At 49.7% G+C, this 23,876-nt stretch overlaps 1 protein-coding gene across 4 annotated transcripts in view; it reads left to right on the top strand.

Annotated features, from left to right (window-relative positions):
- The window catches only part of NRAP (nebulin related anchoring protein), a 135,400-nt gene that overhangs the window by 45,328 nt on the left and 66,196 nt on the right, over nucleotides 1-23,876 (top strand). For 3 of the 4 annotated variants that reach the window (XM_077258017.1, XM_077258020.1, XM_077258021.1), the window contains exons 4-13: nucleotides 1,587-1,691; nucleotides 1,773-1,859; nucleotides 2,072-2,179; nucleotides 3,220-3,324; nucleotides 3,395-3,502; nucleotides 8,996-9,091; nucleotides 9,620-9,724; nucleotides 11,194-11,310; nucleotides 11,599-11,703; nucleotides 16,581-16,688. In XM_077258017.1, the coding sequence (XP_077114132.1) occupies nucleotides 1,587-1,691; nucleotides 1,773-1,859; nucleotides 2,072-2,179; nucleotides 3,220-3,324; nucleotides 3,395-3,502; nucleotides 8,996-9,091; nucleotides 9,620-9,724; nucleotides 11,194-11,310; nucleotides 11,599-11,703; nucleotides 16,581-16,688 (1,044 nt within the window). The remainder of the gene's footprint in view (nucleotides 1-1,586; nucleotides 1,692-1,772; nucleotides 1,860-2,071; nucleotides 2,180-3,219; nucleotides 3,325-3,394; nucleotides 3,503-8,995; nucleotides 9,092-9,619; nucleotides 9,725-11,193; nucleotides 11,311-11,598; nucleotides 11,704-16,580; nucleotides 16,689-23,876) is intronic. The other variant, XM_077258019.1, reaches the window with a different exon arrangement.

Raw genomic sequence — 23,876 nt, forward strand, 5'->3', positions numbered from 1 at the left:
TCCTTGGGGAGTCTGGGCTGAGCTCCCCTCGCCTTGAACAGTACCGTCCACCACCACCTCCTTATCGACCATAGCACTGGCCTGCGCCCTCACTGCACTCCTGGTGCCCTCCGCCATCTTTGGAACCTCTGGTTACTGACACAGCTGTAACCCTGACCTTGCACACAACTTATTATATCTACACTTTGACCGTCTAGTGCTGGGCTGACCTTAAGACCCCAGCAGTGAAAGTTACCACTGGTAGTCTTTAGTTTCTGGGAGTAGGGGTCCCACGAACACTATTACTCTGATCCCACCGCTTGCCACCAATGTGAAGAACACCGTTCCTCCGACGTCACCAATCCGTGACGTCACTACACAGGCACAGCTCTCCGGCGCCCCATTTGTCTCTCAGGTCAGTAAGGGAACTGCACCTAGAGCAAATGGCCGCCGGGGAGACTGCCCTGTTACCCACGCTGGGTATTCTAAGATTCGCAATCAGAGTAAAAGGATCAGCCCAAAATTAAGTTATGGTTTAATTGCCTTAAGGGCGCACTAGGTAATTACAAGAAATATACAATCACAATATATCAAGAGCTACAGTCAGTACAATATAACATTAATAATACAAGGCTTAAAGGTATGAAGCTGGAGGTCAATTTACCCGGTTGAAGGTCGCTTGTGGAAGCCAGGGGGCTCTGCGCTCCACAGGTAGACAGGTTAGTTGCTGGGCAGCCCCCAGAAAGCGTGTGCTTGCCCCCCTCTGACTGGCCTGCCCTCTTTCGTAGTTCCTCAGTTAGTCATCTTCTTCTGTGTGTGTCACTCTCCAAGTGTCCCAGCTCTTAACCCTGCTGTGACCCTCCCCCTGTAGCTGGGTGGGCTTAGCGATCTCCACTCCTCTGCAACCCTGCAAGATTTATTCCAATATCTAATAAATGGGATAACTTCTCTCAGGATGATCGGATCAGTACACGGGCAGTACCAGCGCCTGTGGTTTGTTCTGCCGGTCGTACAGGGATTAAACCTGGACCCTTTCGGTCCCTGTGGGAAGCTGATCTCTATATCTCGGGTTTCAGACCTCCCACGGACACGGGAGTTGCACTGTTAGATGCGCAAGTTCTACAGGGCGAGGGGAATATTTTTTATGAGCCAGTACCTCGGACGATGCGTCAATAATTCACGATTCCATGTTGGAGACGGTTCGACTGGACGGCCATAATAAATGTGTATCCTGTGGCCACTTGACATGCGTGCTATAATGAAGCCCCCAAGCACCTCTAGGTCCCCTGCTGGTGTGGCTTTCTCACTCAGGCTTTGAAATGCTATCTGCCTGCCACATTGTGCTCAGCCAATTACCATACTGATAGGAACTTATTCATTAGAAACGGTGGGGGCCTGGAGACAAAATGGAGTCACGCCAATCTCGGTTAGTATGCCCGTCCAAGATGGCGGCTGTTCCCTCATCACAGCGTCGTCCAGACATTGCTCGGCGTCATGTCCAGCGTCTGTCTCGCCCCAGGGTGTATTGTGAGATTGCAGCACTGGATGAGCGGTTTATGGACCTCGGACCAGCAGGATATTTATCCCTCATTACTTTGTATCCGCAGATTAAATATCGGGAGGACGGAGAACGATTCAAGTCCGTTTTCCACTGGGACATGAAAGGTATCGAGCGCGATCAGAACTACAAATCTCAGCATGCCATGAAGCAGGTATCTCAGCACTTTGAGGTTGGGGGGGGATCGGGGGCAGCTTCTGACGTCCATTGATTTATTTATTTTTTTTACCCCCAGAATGTATGTGAGGAGGGAGAATCGTGGCTGTGTAACGTAGACCCGGACATGGTGCGCATCGAGCAGGCGCAGGAGACCATAAATAATGTAAGACCCTCAGGGAGCAAAGTGGTGGGTGTTCTGGATGTGAGGCTTTCTGGAGACAAACGCCAGCCCCAGACTGACAGAAGTGTCCCCCAAACTGCGGCTCCTATAGTGTCATCACCTGAGCGGGGGCCGCCAGTGACAGCCCCACGTGGCGGCTTTCATCAGTGACTTCCCATGTGGGACTAACTCCAGATGACAATGTTTCTCCCCAGGTGCAATATACAGAGGAGTACGAGGAGCAGATCAGGAAAGGAAGCTTCCCGGCCATGATCACCCCGGCCTACCAGACAGCACGGAAAGCGGCTCAGCTGGCCAGCAACGTAAGTGCCGCATCATACACCGCAACATACGTGCCTCATCATACACCGCAACGCAAGTGCCTCATCATACACCGCAATATACGTGCCCCATCATACACCGCAACGTAAGTGCCCCATCATACACCGCAACGCAAGTGCCCCATCATACACCGCAACATACGTGCCCCATCATACACCGCAACGCAAGTGCCCCATCATACACCGCAACATACGTGCCTCATCATACACCGCAACGCAAGTGCCTCATCATACACCGCAATATACGTGCCCCATCATACACCGCAACGTAAGTGCCCCATCATACACCGCAACGCAAGTGCCCCATCATACACCGCAACATACGTGCCTCATCATACACCGCAACGCAAGTGCCTCATCATACACCACAATATACGTGCCCCATCATACACCGCAACGTAAGTGCCCCATCATACACCGCAACGCAAGTGCCCCATCATACACCGCAACATACGTGCCTCATCATACACCGCAACGCAAGTGCCTCATCATACACCGCAATATACGTGCCCCATCATACACCGCAACGTAAGTGCCCCATCATACACCGCAACGCAAGTGCCCCATCATACACCGCAACATACGTGCCCCATCATACACCGCAACGCAAGTGCCCCATCATACACCGCAACATACGTGCCTCATCATACACCGCAACGCAAGTGCCTCATCATACACCGCAATATACGTGCCCCATCATACACCGCAACGTAAGTGCCCCATCATACACCGCAACGCAAGTGCCCCATCATACACCGCAACATACGTGCCCCATCATACACCGCAACGCAAGTGCCCCATCATACACCGCAACATTCGTGCCTCATCATACACCGCAACGCAAGTGCCTCATCATACACCGCAATATACGTGCCTCATCATACACCGCAACGTAAGTGCCCCATCATACACCGCAACGTAAGTGCCCCATCATACACCGCAACGTAAGTGCCCCATCATACACCGCAACGCAAGTGCCCCCTGATACTGTGCACACAATGTTTCTGTATTATCTATCACAGGTGGAATACAAGCGCGGCCATGATGAGCGGGTTTCGCAGTACACCAGTGTAGTGGACACAAAGGATATTTTACATGCCAAGTCTGGAGGACAACACCGCAGTGATGTAAGAACCACAATTTCCCCTGCACCACAACGGTGTCATCAGACCCTGACACTTTCCTTTTCTCTCCTAGATAAAATATACAGAAGAATATGAAGAGCAGAGGGGGAAGGGCAGCTACCCAGCATTGATCACACCAGGCTACCAGATTGCCAAGAAGGCTAATGAGCTGGCCAGTGATGTAAGCTTTGGACCAAGTACTTCTTATTAAACTAACGTACCAGTTATGGCCCAAGATGTGATGTAGATCCTTACTACAAACTTCGTCTGTATATATTCATATGCCAGTGGCTGAATAAACCTGTATATAGGGAGCTTGTCCCAGAGGTGATTTAAAAAATCTGTATGTAGTGAGCTCCCTCTAGAGGAGACAGTATAAATCTGTATGCAGTGAGCTCCCTCTAGTGGTGTCTGTATAAATCTGTATGCAGTAAGCTCCCTGTAGTGGTGACTGTATAAATCTGTATGTAGTGAGCTCCCTCTAGAGGAGACAGTATAAATCTGTATGTAGTGAGCTCCCTCTAGAGGAGACAGTATAAATCTGTATGTAGTGAGCTCCCTCTAGAGGAGACAGTATAAATCTGTATGTAGTGAGCTCCCTCTAGAGGAGACAGTATAAATCTGTATGCAGTGAGCTCCCTCTAGTGGAGGATGTATAAATCTGTATGCAGTGAGCTCCCTCTAGAGGAGACAGTATAAATCTGTATGTAGTGAGCTCCCTCTAGTGGTGGCTGTATAAATCTGTATGTAGTGAGCTCCCTCTAGTGGTGGCTGTATAAATCTGTATGCAGTGAGCTCCCTCTAGTGGTGGTTCAATATATCTGTATGCAGTGAGCTCCCCCTAGTGGTGGCTGAATATATCTGTATGCAGTGAGGTCCCTCTAGTGGTGGCTGAATATATCTGTATGCAGTGAGCTCCCTCTAGTGCTGGCTATATATATCTGTATGTAGTGAGCTCCCTCTAGTGGTGACTGTATATATCTGTATATAATGAGTTCCCTCTAGTGGTGGCTGTATTTATCTGTATGTAGTGAGCTCCCTCTAGTGGACGATGTATAAATCAGTATGCAGTGAACTCCCTCTAGTGGTGACTGTATAAATCTGTATGCAGTGAGCTCCCTCTAGTGGTGGCTGTATATATCTGTATATAATGAGCTCCCTCTAGTGGTGGCTGTATATATCTGTATATAACTGTATGTAGTGAGTTCCCTCTAGTGGTGGCTGTATTTATGTGTGTAGTGAGCTCCCTCTAGTGGTGGCTGTATATATTTGTATATACTGAACTCCCTCTGGTGGTGGCTGTATTTATCTGTATGCAGTGAACTCCTCCTATTGTTGACTGTAAGTAGCCGGAATTTCATAATTTAGCCTGAAACAGGACACAGAACTCCTAAAGATACATGTTGCAGTCAGTGACCCTCTTAATGCCCTGTGCTTACAGTAGATGCCTATTGCCTTAGGCCGGCATCACACTCAGCGTAGGGAAATACGGTCCATATTTTACGGCCGTAATATGCAGTAATTTTCCCAAAACACTGTTCCGTATTCAATGCAAGGATGCAATTTTTACAGACAAATGTATCCGTGTGTCATCCGTATGGCTTCCGTACGGCGATTTTTTTGCGCAGGCTTGCAAAATGGACAAATCATGGATCCATCGGCTAAAATATTCCTATAAACATATATACAGTCTGTACAGTATAGATAGATAGATAGATAGATAGATAGATAGATTTAATTCAGTGATAGATAGCAGAAAAGCCGGTAATTCAATTGCCGGCTTTTCCTATCTCCTTCCCAAACCCGACAGGATATGAGACATGGTTACATACAGTAAGCCATCTCGTATCCCTTATTTTTTACAGATTCCTCACTACTAATGTTAGAAGTGTCTGTGTGCAAAATTTGGGGGCTCTAGCTGTTAAAATAAAGGGTTAAATCACGGAAAAAAAAACTGGCGTGGGCTCCCGCGCAATTTTCTCCGCCAAAGTGGGAAAGCCAGTGACTGAGGGCAGATATTAATAGCCTAGAGAGGGACCATGGTTATTGGCCCCCCCTGGCTACAAACATCTGCCCCCAGCCACCCCAGAAAAGGCACATCTGGAAGATGCGCCTATTCTAGCACTTAGCCACTCTCTTCCCACTCCCATGTAGCGGTGGGATATGGGGTAATGAAGGGTTAATGTCACCTTGCTATTGTAAGGTGACATTAAGCCAGGTTAATAATGGAGAGGCGTCAATTATGACACCTATCCATTATAAATCCAATAGTATGAAATGGTTAATAAAACACACACATTATTAAAAAGTATTTTATGGAAATAAAGACAAAAGGGTGTTGTAATATTTTATTATACTCTTAATCCAAATGATGACCCTCGTTCTGTAAACAATAAAAAAACAACAATATTCCATACCTTTCCGGCGCTCAGTCACGTCCCACGCTGTAAATCCATCTGAAGTGGTTAAATAATTTTACACCCAGGAGCTCTGCTAATGCAGCTGTGCTTCTGACTGTAAAACTTGGTGAATGAATGGAATGCAGGGGAATGTCCTATAGTTACCTCGAGTCGCGGTGATGCGCCCTCTGCTGCTCATATGAACTCGACCGTGGGAACTTTTCAGAATATTTTCCCATGCTCGAGTTCATATGAGTTCATCCAGCAGAGGGCGCAGCACCGCGACTCGAGGTAACTACAGTACATTCCCCTGCATTCCATTCATTCACAAAGTTTTATAGACAGGAGCACAGCTGCATTAGCAGAGCTCCTAGGTGTAAAATGATTTAACCCCTTCAGATAGATTTACAGTGTGGAACATGACTGATCAACGGACGGTATGGGATATTGTTGTTTGTTTTGTTTAACTTTATTTCAGGTGACAAGGGTCTTCAGGTGGATTAAGAGTATAATAAATTATTAAAACACCGTGTCTTTATTTCATTAAAATACTTTGTAGTAATGTGTGTGTGTGTTTTATTAACAATTTCCTACTTTTGGATTAATAATGGATAGGTGTCATAATTGACGCCTCTCCATTATTAATCTGGCTTAATGTCACCTTACAATAGCAAGGTGACATTAACCCTTCATTACCCCATATCCCACCGCTACACGGGAGTGGGAAGAGAGTGGCCAAGTGCCAGAATAGGCGCATCTTCCAGATGTGCCTTTTCTGGGGTGGCTGGGGGCAGATGTTTGTAGCCAGGGGGGCCAATAACCATGGACCCTCTCTAGGCTATTAATATCTGCCCTCAGTCACTGGCTTTCCCACTCTGGAGGAGTAAATTGTGCGGGAGCCCACGCCAATTTTTTCCGGGATTTAACCCTTTAATTTAATAGCTAGAGCTTCAAAATTTTACACATACACACTACTAACATTAGTAAAGAGGAATATGTAATAAAAGAAGGGATATGAGATGGTTTACTGTGTGTAACCATGTGTCATATCCTGTCGGGTTTGTGAAGGAGATAGGAAAAGCTGGCAATTGAATTACCGGCTTTTCTGCTATCTAGCGCTGAATTATATAGATGTATATACAGTGCCTACAAGTAGTATTCAATCCCCTGCAGATTTAGCAGGTTTACACATTTGGAATTAACTTGGCATTGTGACATTTGGACTGTAGATCAGCCTGGAAGTGTGAAATGCACTGCAGCAAAAAAGAATGTTATTTCTTTGTTTATTTTTTTTTTTAAATTGTGAAAAGTCTTTTCAGAGGGTCATTTATTATTCAACCCCTCAACCCACCAGAATTCTGTTTGGTTCCCCTAAAGTATTAAGAAGTAGTTCAGGCACAAAGAACAATGAGCTTCACATGTTTGGATTAATTATCTCTTTTTCCAGCCTTTTCTGACTATTTAAGACCCTCCCCAAACTTGTGAACAGCACTCAAACATGGTCAACATGGGAAAGACAAAGGAGCATTCCAAGGCCATCAGAGACAAGATCGTGGAAGGTCACAAGGCTGGCAAGGGGTACAAAACCCTTTCCAAGGAGTTGGGCCTACCTGTCTCCACTGTTGGGAGCATCATCCGGAAGTGGAAGGCTTATGGAACTACTGTTAGCCTTCCACGGCCTGGACAGCCTTTGAAAGTTTCCTCCCGTGCCGAGGCCAGGCTTGTCTGAAGAGTCAAGGCTAACCCAAGGACAACAAGGAAGGAGCTCCGGGAAGATCTCATGGCAGTGGGGACATTGGTTTCAGTCAATACCATAAGTAACGTACTCCACCGCAATGGTCTCCGTTCCAGACGAGCCCGTAAGGTACCTTTACTTTCAAAGCGTCATGTCAAGGCTCGTCTACAGTTTGCTCATGATCACTTGGAGGACTCTGAGACTGACTGGTTCAAGGTTCTCTGGTCTGATGAGACCAAGATCGAGATCTTTGGTGCCAACCACACACGTGACGTTTGGAGACTGGATGGCACTGCATACGACCCCAAGAATACCATCCCTACAGTCAAGCATGGTGGTGGCAGCATCATGCTGTGGGGCTGTTTCTCAGCCAAGGGGCCTGGCCATCTGGTCCGCATCCATGGGAAGATGGATAGCACGGCCTACCTGGAGATTTTGGCCAAGAACCTCCGCTCCTCCATCAAGGATCTTAAGATGGGTCGTCATTTCATCTTCCAACAAAACAACGACCCAAAGCACACAGCCAAGAAAACCAAGGCCTGGTTCAAGAGGCAAAAAATCAAGGTGTTGCAGTGGCCTAGTCAGTCTCCTGACCTTAACCCAATTGAAAACTTGTGGAAGGAGCTCAAGATTAAAGTCCACATGAGACACCCAAAGAACCTAGATAACTTGGAGAAGATCTGCATGGAGGAGTGGGCCAAGATAACTCCAGAGACCTGTGCCGGCCTGATCAGGTCTTATAAAAGACGATTATTAGCTGTAATTGCAAACAAAGGTTATTCCACAAAATATTAAACCTAGGGGTTGAATAATAATTGACCCACACTTTTATGTTGAAAATTTATAAAAATTTAACTGAGCAACAAAACTTTTTGGTTTGTAAGATTTATGCATCTGTTAATAAATCCTGCTCTTGTTTGAAGTTTGAAGGCTCGAACTTATTTGCATCTTATTAAACCTGCTAAATCTGCAGGGGGTTGAATACTACTTGTAGGCACTGTATACCTATTCTATGTGTAGACATTTATTCTACCTATTCTATTCTGTCAGTGTGATTTTACTGTACACTGCACTGAATTACCGGATTTTCTAGAGAACACCGCTGCGTATTTCTCGCAAGTCACACTGCTGGTCCGTGTGTAATCCGTATTTTTCTCGCCCCCATAGACTTTCATTGGCAGATTTTTTGCGCAATACGGTGACAAACACAGCATGCTGCAATTCTCTACGGCCGTACAAGACTGTATAATACGGATACGTAAAATACGGCAGATAGGAGCTGGGCAATAGAGAATCATTGTACCGTATGCAATCCGTATTTTCTGCGCCTCTCATACGTCCGTAATGTCACGCCAGTGTGACACCGGCCTTATTATCCATGCTGTAGTCTTAGCCCCCGCAGGAGGGGTAGGCCCGGTCGTGGGTGCTGGGGGATATACAGTAATACATACAGGAGGTATTTTTGTGCCGCGGTGTTACTGCAGAGCCCTGAGTTTCGGGGACTGGTGTCATCTCTTCCTTCCTCTTGTCTCTGCGGCAGGTGAAGTATCACCAGCGATATCAGAGGGAGATGAAGGGTAAAACAAGCGCAACAGATGTGTCCTCCGCCAGGCAGAGTTCGGAGCAGCTGAGCCAGGTAGGCGACGAGACACGGGGGTGCAGAGCTGTCAGTCGCCACACGTCCGCCTGTCCATCACCTCCATCTCCCAGGACAGAGCAGAAATCAAAGACTGACTGCAGCATGTTAGATAAGATGCTTAAAGCCCATTATGTGATCAAACGAGCGTCTCTCCCTGGGGCAGCGGCGCTCATCCACTCCCTGGGTCCCGTTATAGGATGTCCCACATGAGTCTCTTATGAATTTACTAAAATGGCAAATCATGTATACAGATAGGAGCCGGGAAGTCTGGTGCCGGGGAACTCTCCATACAAGTCAGAATCACATTGTATCTGTATGGTGTTGTATCTTTCTGTTCCACCACTAGGGAGCGCTGTTTATAGTTTATTATCCCCACACTGCACATGTGTATCCATCCCATGACAATACACAAGGAATACAATGTATCTGTATGATGGTGATTCTGGTGTAGCCCTGGTTACATTACTTGTTGCCGATACATTATGTGCTGATCCATCTTATATGTGGATGCGTCTTTTGGGGCAGGAATATGATGAGGATCTGGAGGAGTACAGGGGGAAGGGCAGCTTTCCAGCAATGATCACCCCAGCTTATCTCAGCGCCAAAAAGGCTAATGATATCGCCAGTGATGTGAGTATGGTGTCAGGGGAAACTTTGTAATTGAGGAGAGTACTGTGAATAACTGATGTATGTATGACTGGTGTATGGATGATCAGTGTATGTATGACTGGTGTATGGATGATCAGTGTATGTATGACTGGTGTATGGACGATCAGTGTATGTATGACTGGTGTATGGACGATCGGTGTATGTATGACTGGTGTATGAATGATCAGTGTATGTATGACTGGTGTATGGACGATCAGTGTATGCATGACTGGTGTATGGATGATCAGTGTATGTATAACTGGTGTATAGCGCACAGGTCTATGTATATCTGATGTATGGATGATCGGTGTATGTATGACTGGTGTATGGACGATCGGTGTATGCATGACTGGTGTATGGATGATCAGTGTATGTATAACTGGTGTATAGCGCACAGGTCTATGTATATCTGATGTATGGATGATCGGTGTATGTATGACTGGTGTATGGACGATCGGTGTATGTATGACTGGTGTATGGACGATCGGTGTATGCATGACTGGTGTATAGTGCACAGGTCTATGTATATCTGATGTATGGATGATCAGTGTATGTATGACGGTGTATGAATGATCAGTGTATGTATGACTGGTGTATGGATGATCAGTGTATGTATGACTGGTGTATGGATGATCAGTGTATGTATGACTGGTGTATGGATGATCAGTGTATGTATGACTGGTGTATGGACGATCGGTGTATGTATGACTGATGTATGGATGATCAGTGTATGTATGACTGGTGTATAGCGCACAGGTCTATGTATATGTGATGTATGGATGATCAGTGTATGTATGACTAGTGTATGGAGCACAGGTAAATGACTGGTGTATGTATGACTGGTGTATGGATGACTGGTGTATGGATGACTGGTGTATGGATGACTGGTGTATGGATGATAGGTATATGTATGATGGTGTATAGAGCACAGATGTAGGTATAATTAATTGTATACAGCATGAGATCAGTATATATGATTACTGGAAGGAGAATTGGTGTCTGTGTGCCTGATGTATTTATTATGGAGTGTACATGTATGACTGACTTGGGTATGTCTGAGTCTGATGCATTGGTATGTGTGACCAATGCATGGAGGATAGGTGTATTCGTTTCTGATGTATGGCGGATAGGTGTGTGTATAACTGAGGTATAGAGTATATATGTACATATGACTGGTTAATGGAGTTTGGGTGTATGCATGATTAATTTATGGATGGCAGCTGTATGTATGATTGATGTATGCATGGTCGTTGTATGTACGATTGATTTAAGTACAATAGGAGTTTGTATGATTGATGTAAGGATGATCAGGTGAATGTATGATTACTGTATTGATAGGTGATGTATGGATGATAGGTGTATGTGTGATTGATGTGTGGAGGATAGGTGTATGTATGATGGGCTGTTCATCTGTGTATCCATTGAATCCATGGTTTATGGGTGTATTTCAGATTAAATATAAGAAAGACCTGTGCAGGATGAGGGGCGCTGCCCAATACCACACCCTGACTGCAGAGGACAACCTGGCACTGAAACAAGCCCAGAACGTGAACAAACTCATCAGTGAGGTGAGTGCCGGTCATAAGGGGCCATCACATGGGGTCCACACCGCCACGGGACATAGGGGGCTCCACTAACAACCCTTCCTGAAGGCCCTTTAGTGATCACATCCAGCCTAGTAGAAGCAGTAGTGGCCACCTCTCCATATGCCACCACCACATGGGGTGCAGGATTATGGGGTCCTCCATACAATTTCTACCAGCGTTGCTCTTGTCGTGGTCTTGCCCTGGTAAGATCTGTCAGTCTGGACTCCCATCTCTATAATGGCCCTGCTTCCTCACCTCTGTGTCTTCCAGGTGGGATACAAGAAGGACTTAGAGAACAGTAAGGGACACAGCATCAACTACTGCGAGACGCCCCAATTCCAGAACGTCAATAAGATCGCCAAATACACCAGTGATGTAAGTACGACCCCAAGACCAGCACCATCCCCCACACTCTGAGCGTTCACTGCTGCTAAGCTCAGGGCCTGATCTCCATGTCCTCCTGGAATAACATGGGGGGGTCCCAGAGAATGTGCACCGTGAAGCCAATCCTAATGTATAGGGCTCTTTTCCATTTGCGAGAAACACGTCCGTGTCTTGCATGTGAAAACCAAGCTCTGGCGCCGGCACTCCAGAGCGGAGCGTGCAGCTCCATGTGTTGCTAGGCGGCCCGGCCGCACGCAGCAACTCGCTCCTGTCTGGAGAGGGAGATGCACGGCCCAGGAGATGATGGAGAGATACAGGTGTGCGGCCCAGGAGAAATGTCGGAGAGAGGCAGGTGTACGGTCCAGGAGAGATGTCGGAGAGAGGCAGGTGTACGGTCCAGGAGAGATGTCGGAGAGAGGCAGGTGTACGGCCCAGGAGAGATGTCGGAGAAAGGCAGGTGTACGGCCCAGGAGAGATGTCGGAGAGAGGCAGGTGTACGGCCCAGGAGAGATGTCGGAGAGACGCAGGTGTACGGCCCAGGAGAGATGTCGGAGAGAGGCAGGTGTACGGCCCAGGAGAGATGTCGGAGAGAGGCAGGTGTACGGCCCAGGAGAGATGTCGGAGAGACGCAGGTGTACGGCCCAGGAGAGGCCGGAGAGAGGAGGGGTACGGCCCAGGAGAGGCCGGAGAGAGGCAGGTGTACGGCCCAGGAGAGGCCGGAGAGAGGCAGGTGTATGGCCCAGGAGAGGCCGGAGAGAGGCAGGTGTACGGCCCAGGAGAGGCCGGAGAGAGGCAGGTGGACAGTCCAGGAGAGGCAGGTGCATGGCCCAGGAGAAGCTGGAGAGAGGCAGATGTACGGCCCAGGAGAGATGTCGGAGAGAGGCAGGTGTACGACTCAGTAAAGATGTCGGAGAGAGGCAGTTGCACTGCCCAGGAGAGGCCGGAGAGAGGCAGGTGTACGGCCCAGGAGAGGCCGGAGAGAGGCAGGTTGACGGCCCAGGAGAGGCCGGAGAGAGGCAGGTGGACGGCCCAGGAGAGGCCGGAGAGAGGCAGGTGGACGGCCCAGGAGAGGCAGGTGCATGGCCCAGGAGAAGCTGGAGAGAGGCAGATGTACGGCCCAGGAGAGATGTCGGAGAGAGGCAGGTGTACGACTCAGTAAAGCTGTCGGAGAGAGGCAGGTGTACGGCCCAGGAGAGGCCGGAGAGAGGCAGGTGTACGGCCCAGGAGAGATGTCGGAGAGAGGCAGGTGTAAGACCCAGGAGAGATGTCGGAGAGAGGCAGGTGTACGACTCAGGAAAGATGTCGGAGAGAGGCAGTTGCACTGCCCAGGAGAGGCCGGAGAGAGGCAGGTGTACGGCCCAGGAGAGGCTGGAGAGAGGCAGGTGTACGGCCCAGGAGAGGCAAGTGCATGGCCCAGGAGAAGCTGGAGAGAGGCAGGTGTACGGCCCAGGAAAGATATCGGAGAGAGGCAGGTGTACGGCCCAGGAAAGATGTCGGAGAGAGGCAGGTGTACGGCCCAGGAGAGGCCGGAGAGAGGCAGGTGTAGGGCCCAGGAGAGGCAGGTGTACGGCCCAGGAGAGGCCGGAGGCAGGTGTACGGCCCAGGAGAGGCTGGAGAGAGGCAGGTGTATGGCCCAGGAGAGGCCGGAGAGAGGCAGGTATATGGCCCAGGAGAGGCTGGAGAGAGGCAAGTGTACGGCCCAGGAGAGATGTCGGAGAAAGGCTGGTGTACGGCCCAGGAGAGGCTGGAGAGAGGCAGGTGTACGGCCCAGGAGAGATGTCGGAGAGAGGCAGGTGTACGACTCAGGAAAGATGTCGGAGAGCGGCAGTTGCACTGCCCAGGAGAGGCCGGAGAGAGGCAGGTGTACGGCCCAGGAGAGGCCGGAGAGAGGCAGGTGTACGGCCCAGGAGAGGCCGGAGAGAGGCAGGTGGACAGCCCAGGAGAGGCCGGAGAGAGGCAGGTGGACGGCCCAGGAGAGGCCGGAGAGAGGCAGGTGGACGGCCCAGGAGAGGCAGGTGCATGGCCCAGGAGAAGCTGGAGAGAGGCAGATGTACGGCCCAGGAGAGATGTCAGAGAGAGGCAGGTGTACGACTCAGTAAAGCTGTCGGAGAGAGGCAGGTGTACGGCCCAGGAGAGGCCGGAGAGAGGCAGGTGTACGGCCCAGGAGAGATGTCGGAGAGAGGCAGGTGTACGACCCAGGAGAGATGTCAGAGAGAGGCAGGTGTACGACTCAGGAAAGATGTCGGAGAGAGGCAGTTGCACTGCCCAGGAGAGGCCGGAGAGAGGCAGGTGTACGGCCCAGGAGAGGCTGGAGAGAGGCAGGTGTACGGCCCAGGAGAGGCAAGTGCATGGCCCAGGAGAAGCTGGAGAGAGGCAGGTGTACGGCCCAGGAAAGATGTCGGAGAGAGGCAGGTGTACGGCCCAGGAGAGGCCGGAGAGAGGCAGGTGTAGGGCCCAGGAGAGGCAGGTGTACGGCCCAGGAGAGGCTGGAGAGAGGCAGGTGTACGGCCCAGGAGAGGCCGGAGAGAGGCAGGTATATGGCCCAGGAGAGGCTGGAGAGAGGCAAGTGTACGGCCCAGGAGAGATGTCGGAGAAAGGCTGGTGTACGGCCCAGGAGAGGCTGGAGAGAGGCAGGTGTACGGCCCAGGAGAGATGTCGGAGAGAGGCAGGTGTACGACTCAGGAAAGATGTCGGAGAGTGGCAGTTGCACTGCCCAGGAGAGGCCGGAGAGAGGCAGGTGTACGGCCCAGGAGAGGCCGGAGAGAGGCAGGTGTACGGCCCAGGAGAGGCCGGAGAGAGGCAGGTGGACGGCCCAGGAGAGGCCGGAGAGAGGCAGGTGGACAGCCCAGGAGAGGCTGGAGAGAGGCAGGTGTATGGCCCAGGAGAGGCAAGTGCATGGCCCAGGAGAAGCTGGAGAGAGGCAGGTGTACGGCCCAGGAAAGATATCGGAGAGAGGCAGGTGTACGGCCCAGGAAAGATGTCGGATAGAGGCAGGTGTACGGCCCAGGAGAGGCCGGAGAGAGGCAGGTGTACGGCCCAGGAGAGGCCGGAGAGAGGCAGGTGTACGGCCCAGGAGAGGCAGGTGTACGGCCCAGGAGAGGCCGGAGAGAGGCAGGTGTACGGCCCAGGAGAGGCTGGAGAGAGGCAGGTGTACGGCCCAGGAGAGGCCGGAGAGAGGCAGGTATATGGCCCAGGAGAGGCTGGAGAGAGGCAAGTGTACGGCCCAGGAGAGATGTCAGAGAAAGGCTGGTGTACGGCCCAGGAGAGGCTGGAGAGAGGCAGGTGTACGGCCCAGGAGAGATGTCAGAAAGAGGCAGGTGTACGGTCCAGGAGAAGCTGGAGGCAGATGCACAGCCCAGGAGAGGCTGGAGAGATTCAGGTGTACGGCCCAGGAGAAGTTTGAGAGAGGCAGGTGTGCGGCCCAGGAGAGATGTCGGAGAGAGGCAGGTGTACGGCCAGGGAGAGGCCGGAGACAGGCAGGTGTTTGGCCCAGGAGAGGCAGGAGAGAGGCAGGTGTACGGCCCAGGAGAGATGTCGGAGAGAGGAAGGTGTATGGCCCAGGAGAGATGTCGGAGAGAGGCAGGTGTATGGCCCAGGAGAGATGTCGGAGAAAGGCAGGTGTATGGCCCAGGAAAGATGTCGGAGAGAGGCAGGTGTACGGCCCAGGAGAGGCTGGAGGCAGGTGTACGGCCCAGGAGAGGCCAGAGAGAGGCAGGTATACGGCTCAGGAGAGATGTCGGAGAGAGGCAGGTGTATGGCCCAGGGAAGATGTCGGAGAGAGGCAGGTGTACGGCCCAGGAAAGATGTCGGAGAAAGACAGGTGTATGGCCCAGGGAAGATGTCGGAGAGAGGCAGGTGTACGGCCCAGGAAAGATGTCGGAGAGAGGCAGGTGTACGGCCCAGGAGAGGCTGGAGGCAGGTGTACGGCCCAGGAGAAGTTTGAGAGAGGCAGGTGTACGGCCAGGGAGAGGCCGGAGACAGGCAGGTGTTTGGCCCAGGAGAAGCTAGAGAGAGGCTGGTGTGCAGCCCAGGAGAGGCAGGAGAGAGGCAGGTGTACGGCCCAGGAGATGCTGGAGAGAGGCAGATGTACGGCCCAGGAGAGATGTCAGAGAGAGGCAGGTGTACGGTCCAGGAGATGCTGGAGAGAGGCAGGTGTATGGCCCAGGAGATGCTGGAGAGAGGCAGATGTATGGCCCAGGAGAGATGTCGGAGAGAGGAAGGTGTATGGCCCAGGAGAGATGTCGGAGAGAGGCAGGTGTACGGCCCAGGAGAGATGTCGGAGAGAGGCAGTTGCACTGCCCAGGAGAGGCCAGAGAGGCAGGTGTACTGCCCAGGAGAGATGTCGGAGAGAGGCAGGTGTACGGCCCAGGAGAGGCCAGAGGGAGACAGGTGTACGGCCCAGGAGAGGACGGAGAGAGGCAGGTGCATGGCCCAGGAGAAGCTGAGAGAGGCAGATGTACGGCCCAGGAGAGATGTCGGAGAGAGACAGGTGTACGGCCCAGGAAAGATGTCGGATAGAGGCAGGTGTACGTCCCAGGAGAGGCTGGAGAGAGGCAGGTGTACGGCCCAGGAGAGATGTCGGAGAGAGGCAGGTGTACGGCTCAGGAGAGATGTCAGAGAGGCAGGTGTACGGCTCAGGAGAGATGTCAGAGAGGCAGGTGTACGGCCCAGGAGAGGCTAGAGACTGTGCAGTTAGTGATAGTTCCTGTAGATGATGTCAGACTATGTAGAGTGGAGGAGGATCTGTAAGGACAGTAGAATATACAGGGATGCACAGTTTTGTAGGTGTCATCACATTTACGTCTTAGATGCAATGACCCCATTACTCTGTTCGTGTGAATTTAACTTTCCACCCTTATTTTCTGCAGCTGAAATATAAAGAAAAATACCAGAATCAGATGAAAGGACATTATGAAGGAGTTGGTATGGATCGCCGCACATTACACGCTATCAAGGCTGGGACCCTTGCAAGCAACGTAAGTGTCTGAAGGTGAATGGATGGAGAAATTGATGCTTCTGATGGCGACTGTCTAGTGGTGACAGCACAAATCTGTTTGTGGTGAGCTACCCCTAGTGGTGTATGTATAAATCTGTATGTAGTGAACTCTAAGGGTATGTGCACATGTTGCGGATTTCCTGCGGATCCGCAGCGTTTTTTGCGGTGCAGAAACATTGCAGATCCGCAATTGATTTACAGTACAATGTAAATCAATGTGAAAAAAAACGCTGTGCTAATGGTGCGGAAAATTCCATGCCGAAATGCTGCGGATTAAAAGAAGGAGCATGTCACTTCTTTTTTGCGGATCTGCGGTGTTTTTGTACCCACTCCATTATAGAAATCTACAGGGGTAAAAAACGCTGTAAATCTGCAAAAAATACGCAGCAAAACCGCACCAAAACCGCTGCGAATCCACGCAAAAAACGCGACAAATCCGCAGCTGCGTTTTCTGCCAAGACATGCAGAATCCACACCAGAAATTCCTAAGCCTAATCCGCAACCTGTGCACATAGCCTTATTATAAAAATACAAAACTTACAGTCAATAAATAGCAAAAATCCAAACCCCAGCAAAAGCAAAGTCCGAGTCCAACATTACCCCCCCAGTCCAAAGCAAAGTCCGAGTCCAGCATAACTGCCCCCAGTCAAAGCAACCCTGCAAAAGAAAACAAACTGCCTTCGTCTTTCTCGGAGAAGCTTCCTCCATCTTTCTTATTAATGCTGTTTTCTGTCCTTTATCTTTCTGATGCCTCCAGATCTCCTCCTCCCCAGGTTACCTCACCCAAGGAGAGAAGGAACATTTTATTAATACACACGCACATACACACTTCATACCAAACCTGACAAAGAAAACTCTGGTCCATCGCCCAAAAAGAAACATTATAGCCACCTGGCTTAAACACATCTATCTAAATCACAAATTTTTATTTATTTATTCTTTTTCCCTTTTTTTTCTGCTTTCTGCTGGGGTTGTTGCTATTTGCAGTGCAGCTGCCCCTTTAAGATCGATACTGCAGGGTTTGATTACCACACCCTGCTTTTCAGCAGGGCATGTGCTGGCAGCTGCAGACTGTTGCTCCAGCCTCTCCTGCAGACCATCTCCACGCTCCTGTGTGCACTTCACCGCCGGGTCCCCCACAGATACAGGTGACACACATGCAGAGGACCCCGGCGGTGCGACCCCCTCCGGCGAGGGTGCGATCCGGACCGGCTTTACCGCAGCCATTACAGCTGCACCCGAGATGATAACCGGTGCCGGGGTCCCGGATTTTGACCCAGCATCGGATCTGCATGTGGGGGACCCCGACACCACAGCAAACGCCTCCGATGATGCGGCCCCGGCTGACAGCGCACCGCCAACACTGCGGGGAGCGGTGACCACCTATTCTGACTCATGGGTATGTAGAACGCAGTGGTGCCTGGATAGGCCAATTCTTTTGGGCGCTTCCGTATTGACCTGTACTCACGTTCATACCGATTTATCAGATAGCTTAACTCAGCCACGTTCTCATGTAAGAAGACTCCAGGAAAAGAGGATTGCTTTAACCGAAATTCTTGTATTATGATGAAAGCAGCAGGTAAAAAGGAATATTCAACAGAGGACATGTAATAGGATGCATACAGATATGGGGATGATGACAAAATGGAGAATAAGGGCGTGAACAAACATACATCACAGGACTACAGTGAGAGAGTTGGGACAAAATAAAGGGAAAGGCAAACTTCTGCCTAGAAAGAAAGGATGGAACACAAACAATGCAAAACATTGAATGATTTCCCAAGTCGTGGGACATGACACTCCCCGTCTGAAATCCTTGGATTTCACGATGTCCGTAATTCTTCGAAGTCGTTCGAACCTGAAAAAACAAGAGGAAGAAAACATGCATGCAATAATAAACATAAAAGATTTTTAAGTCCAACTCGTTGTTGTTGACCCGTAGATCACACCGAAAGATAAGTTCAAGTATATAAAACCCATCTTCAGATTGGGGAAGCCGCAAACATGCAAACTCTTCCACCAACCCAGAATCCAATGGGAATGTTAAGGGTTCAATCCAATGGAAAATGTCAACATTCAATAAACTGGGGGATGAGGAGGAATGCTCCCCGCCGTGAACAACGTCCAGGAGCATGTTCAGTTCATGTGATGTCCTCCTTTCGTAGAAGCAACACGAGTTCAGTGACCGGGCGGAAGAAGGTTCGGGTAGAGCCCCCTTTTGTCACCTTAACTTCTACCTTACGAGTCTTTCCGTCCTCACTGGGTAGGACCTTGGTGATAAGTCCCATTGGCCAGTCATTACGATGAGCCTCTTTGTCCTTTAAGAGAACAAGGTCTTCTTCTTGGATATTGGGACTGGGCGTCTGCCATTTGTGACGGTTTTGAAGCAAGTGTAAATATTTGGTCTTCCATCGATGCCAAAACACGTTAGCCAGGTGTTGTACTTGCCTCCACTGACGTCTGTAAATGTCCTTGTTATCGAAGTTCCCAGGTGGAACTGTAGCAGCTCCAATCTTCTGTGTGAGAAGTGTGGCTGGAGAAATATCAGAACCCAAGTTGAGGTCCTTTAGGTTTGTGGCGTGGTCCTCAGATGGAAACGCGTTCATTACGTCTTGTACAACTTCAGCAATTTCTACTGCCAATACCGCAGCACAAAGCTCGAGTCTGGGTACAGAGTGTGCAGGCTTTGGAGTTAATTTGGCTTTACCCAGGATGAAACCACAGTGTACCTTGTTAGCTCCTAAGGTCATCAGATAAGCTACTGCGGCTATGGCTTCTGTAGATGCGTCAGAGAAAATATGGACTTCTCTTCTGATTGCAGTCGAAGGTGATCTTGGAGAATAACAACGTGGGACTTGGAGTTGCTCTAAGAACTTCAGAGACTTCTTCCACGCCTCCCACCTTTGCTGTTTCTGAGTTGGGAGCGGGGTGTCCCAATCCGTGTTCTCGGCCGTAAGCTGTCTTAACAGTATCTTGCCTTGAATAGTGATGGGTGCTACAAACCCGAGAGGATCATAGATGCTATTTATGACAGATAGGACTCCTCGTTTGGTAAAGGGTTTGTCATAGGGTGACACTTGGAAAGTGAAGGTGTCCCGTTTGATATCCCACAGTAGACCAAGGCTGCGCTGTGTTGGAGGAACATCGGAACCCAAGTTGAGGTCCTTTAGGTTTGTGGCATGGTCCTCAGATGGAAACGCGTTCATTACCTCTTGACTGTTAGAGATAATCTTGTGGAGTCTGAGGTTTGATGTGGATAGCATTTCCTGTGTTCTGGAGAGTAGGTCAATTGCATCTTCGCTTGTGGGCAAGGACTTGAGCCCATCGTCCACGTAGAAGTTCTTCTCTACAAATTGCCGAGCATCGGAACCGTACTCTCTCTCACCTTCCTGGGCTGTCCGTCTCAGTCCATAGATCGCCACAGCAGGTGAGGGACTGTTGCCGAAGACATGGACCTTCATCCGGTAGTCTATGACCTGATTGTTGACGTTGTTGTCCTTGTGCCATAGGAACCTAAGATAGTTTCTGTTGTCTTCTTTCACAATGAAGCAATGAAACATCTGCTGAATGTCGGCCATTATGGCAACAGGTTCTTGTCTGAAGCGGATCAATACTCCAAGGAGGCTGTTGTTCAGGTTGGGCCCAGTTAGGAGCAGGTTATTGAGAGAGAGGCCTTCAAACTGAGCACTGGAGTCAAACACCACTCTGATCTGATTAGGCTTGCGAGGGTGATAGACACCAAAGGATGGAAGATACCAACATTCTTCTCCCTCCCTCAGTGGTGGCGCAGGTTCAGCATGATTTCTGTCAAAGATGTTCTGCATAAAGTCAATGAAATGTTTCTCCATCTCTGGTTTCCTCTTTAGGGTACGCTTTAAGGATGAGAACCTTGCAGTTGCTTGCTGCAGGTTGTTCGGCAACCTCACTCTTGGGAAACGAAAGGGTAAAGGAGCTACCCAACTGTTGGAGTCGTCTTGAACAAATTCTTTATCCATAACCTTTATAAATTCTTTATCTTCCCTTGTGGGTGCCAACTTGTTGTCATTACTTGTGGAATCGAACACTGATGACCCGAGGTTTTCTTCCCAGGACTGGAGTGTGTTCATGTTGTTGAAGGATTCCTGTTGCCACTTGGTGTTGCTCACTTTCTCTTTCACCCAGTAGTGATGTGGGCATGATTGGAAATGGGTGCTGCGACCATTTGACAAAATGTGTGTCTTGTAAGAGGAGATGTTGTTAGGTCTCTTCATCTTGTGTATGCAAACATTGCCTATGATTACCCAGCCTAGATCTAAGCGTTGGGCAAATGGTGCATCGTGTGGTCCATTAATTTGCTGACGCACCTTGTGCAGCCGGAGGATGTCTCTGCCTAGCAGAATCAGGATATCTGCACTGTTGTTGAGGGCTGGTATCTTGTTTGCTATCCCCTTGAGATGTTGGTGATGAAGAGCAGCCTCTGGCGTTGGGATCTCTTCTCGATTGGATGGAATCTGGTTGCACTCGACCAGTGTAGGTAACGGTATCTCGACGGTGTTCTCGAGAGATGTCGCTGTAAGACCACTGGCCCTTCTCCCATAAACCTCTGTAACACCACTGCAGGTACCTAAGGTGTAAGGGTAGGCATTTCCCTTTAAGTTAAACATATCAAAGAGTTCTGACCTTGCAAGTGATCGGTTGCTCTGATCATCCAGAAGGACGTACACCTTCACGGCTTTCTCTGGGTGACCGTTGGGATATACGTTCACCAGGCAAATCTTCGCACAGGACTTGTCCCAGAGGTCTTCTCCGCAGACTTCTGTGCATGAAGAAGATATTGTGGTATGGCTTGCAGTTTGAGCTGCGTCCTCCCCGCCATGGCTCGTGGTGGGGGAAGGAGTAAGTGTAGAGTCAGGACGGAATGGGTGGAGTGCTTGTACGTGGTCCTCACTGTCACACTCCATGCACTTAATTGTAGTTTTACAGTCTTTAGCAAGGTGTTCAGTAGAAGCACAACATCTGTAGCATACCCCGAACCTCTTTAGAAGCTCCTTGCGTTCCTGGAGCGGTTTCTTCCTGAAGCCGATGCACTTTTTTAAGGGATGTGGCTTCTTGTGGATGGGACATTCACGATTTGGGTTCTCTATCTTTTCACCTTTGTTACTCTTGTCTGGGGGTGATGTTGGTAAGGGAAGAATATCCGTCTTCTTCACTGACACTGGACCCCTGCGGTTTCTATCATTCGAGCGTGCGCTCACGTATTTAGAAGGAGGTGAAGCTGGGCCACTGGATTCTTGGTAGGAAAAGCTTGGGTCGTTCTTGCGCTCTGCCACATCTTTTATAAACTCACAGAAGTAGGAGAACGGAGGAAATGACACTTGATGGTCTTTCTTGTATTTTGACCCTAGTGTAGTCCACCTTTCTTGCACGTTGTACGGTAGCTTGGAGATAATGGGATTTACTCCACGAGCAGTGTCCAGGTAGCTGAGGCCAGGTAGGTGGGTGTCTGCCTTGGCCAGCTGGAGCTCTAACAGCAAGTCACTGAGCTCTAGGAACTTTGAACTGTCCTTGCTTGATATCTTTGGAAAACTCTGTAATCGCTTGAACAGTGCGTCCTCTATGGCTTCTGGACTGCCAAAGTTTTTCTCTAGTCTTTCCCATGCAGCCATGAGACCAGCCGTTGGATTACTGATATGTACAGACCTGAGTCTCTTGACACGCTCGGTGGATTGTGGTCCTAGCCATCTGATTAGCAGGTCCAGCTCTTCGGCAGCAGTGATGCCGAGGTCACTAGTTACGGTTCTAAAGGCATTTTTCCAACCTCTGTAATTTTCAGGTTGGTCGTCAAACCTTGTGAGACCGGTTTTAGTAAGTTCGCGGCGAATCATGTACCTTGCGAAGTCGGACATGTCTGTTCTTTCTGACTTAGGATGCACGAATGTGGGCTGAGCGGTGTTGTACATAGGAATGGAGACGTCTTGGACTTGAAACGTGGGTAAGTATGGAGTGGCATATGCATTTAGTCCAGCAACCGGTTTGGTGGGTATAGTCTCTGCTACATGCGGAGCTGGCACTGTGCGGTTGTCAAGAGTATAATGACCTGCCGGTATATTGGGTTGCGTGTAGATAATAGCCTGTGGAGTTTGATGAGATGCAGGGTCTTGGCGCATACTGGAATACGAAGGAAGTTCAAGTTTGGGAGCATTGTACTGACCTTGAGTGTAGGGTTCTGTAAGTGGATCGGCATCCTGGTGTCCTGGAGAAGCATGAACGCCACCAGAAGTGTTAGTGATGATCTGCGGTTCGCCATTTTGGCTTAGCACGTAGTCTCTTGTGCGTTCAATAGGGTCCTCTGCCTCCACTTCACACAAACTGATGCTGTCTCTTTGACTCCCACTGATAGCTCGCTCCAGGATCCTTAACTCCGCCATGGCTGTTGCGTGCTCACATTCCTTCTCCAGAGCTTCCTTGCGTGCTGCATCCGCATCCATTTCTGCTCTCTTTTGTGCTGTGGCTGCATCCATTTCTGCTCTCTTTTGTGCTGTGGCTGCATCCATTTCTGCTCTCTTTTGTGCTGTGGCTGCGTCCATATCTGCTCTCCTTTGCGCAAAGGCTGCTTGTATCTTAGACGTTTCTACCTTAGCACGTGCCCTTATAAGCTGCTGGCTGAGAGTGGAATATTTTGATGAACTTGACCTAGATGAGCGTTTTGAGTGCTTAGACGATTTGGATGAGCGAGATGATGCATCTGGTGTCCGTGCAATTTTAGCCTCTATCTTGGTTTTAATGTCACGTACGGTGCAGTCCCTTTCAGAATTAAGCTGCTGGAAACTTTGCAATTCTTTTAAAGTCTCTGGCAGATTCAGTTTCTTCAGGAGAGTAATGTATTGGTCAGTCTTCTCCATATACCTTTGGTATGCTGTGCATAATTGTTCTAGGGCTCCCTCAAGTGGTAACTCGTGAGAAGCAGGCCTTGATACAGTGTCTATGTGACTCAGCACTTTCTCCCATAGTGAAGACACATCACGATATACAACACATTTTTCAGTCTCTAAATTCTCCATGACTTTCCATGTAGGTTTAACTGTACGTTTTCCTCTTTCACTAGCTGGTGGATGGGGATCTGGGTCTCTTTCCTGTGTTTGTAAGTCTGGTAGGGACATTGTATACCTCGCTTCAGACATGATTTGCT

The sequence above is a fragment of the Ranitomeya variabilis genome, chromosome 4 (assembly GCF_051348905.1).
Source record: "Ranitomeya variabilis isolate aRanVar5 chromosome 4, aRanVar5.hap1, whole genome shotgun sequence".
NCBI classification, from domain to species: Eukaryota; Metazoa; Chordata; class Amphibia; order Anura; family Dendrobatidae; genus Ranitomeya; species Ranitomeya variabilis.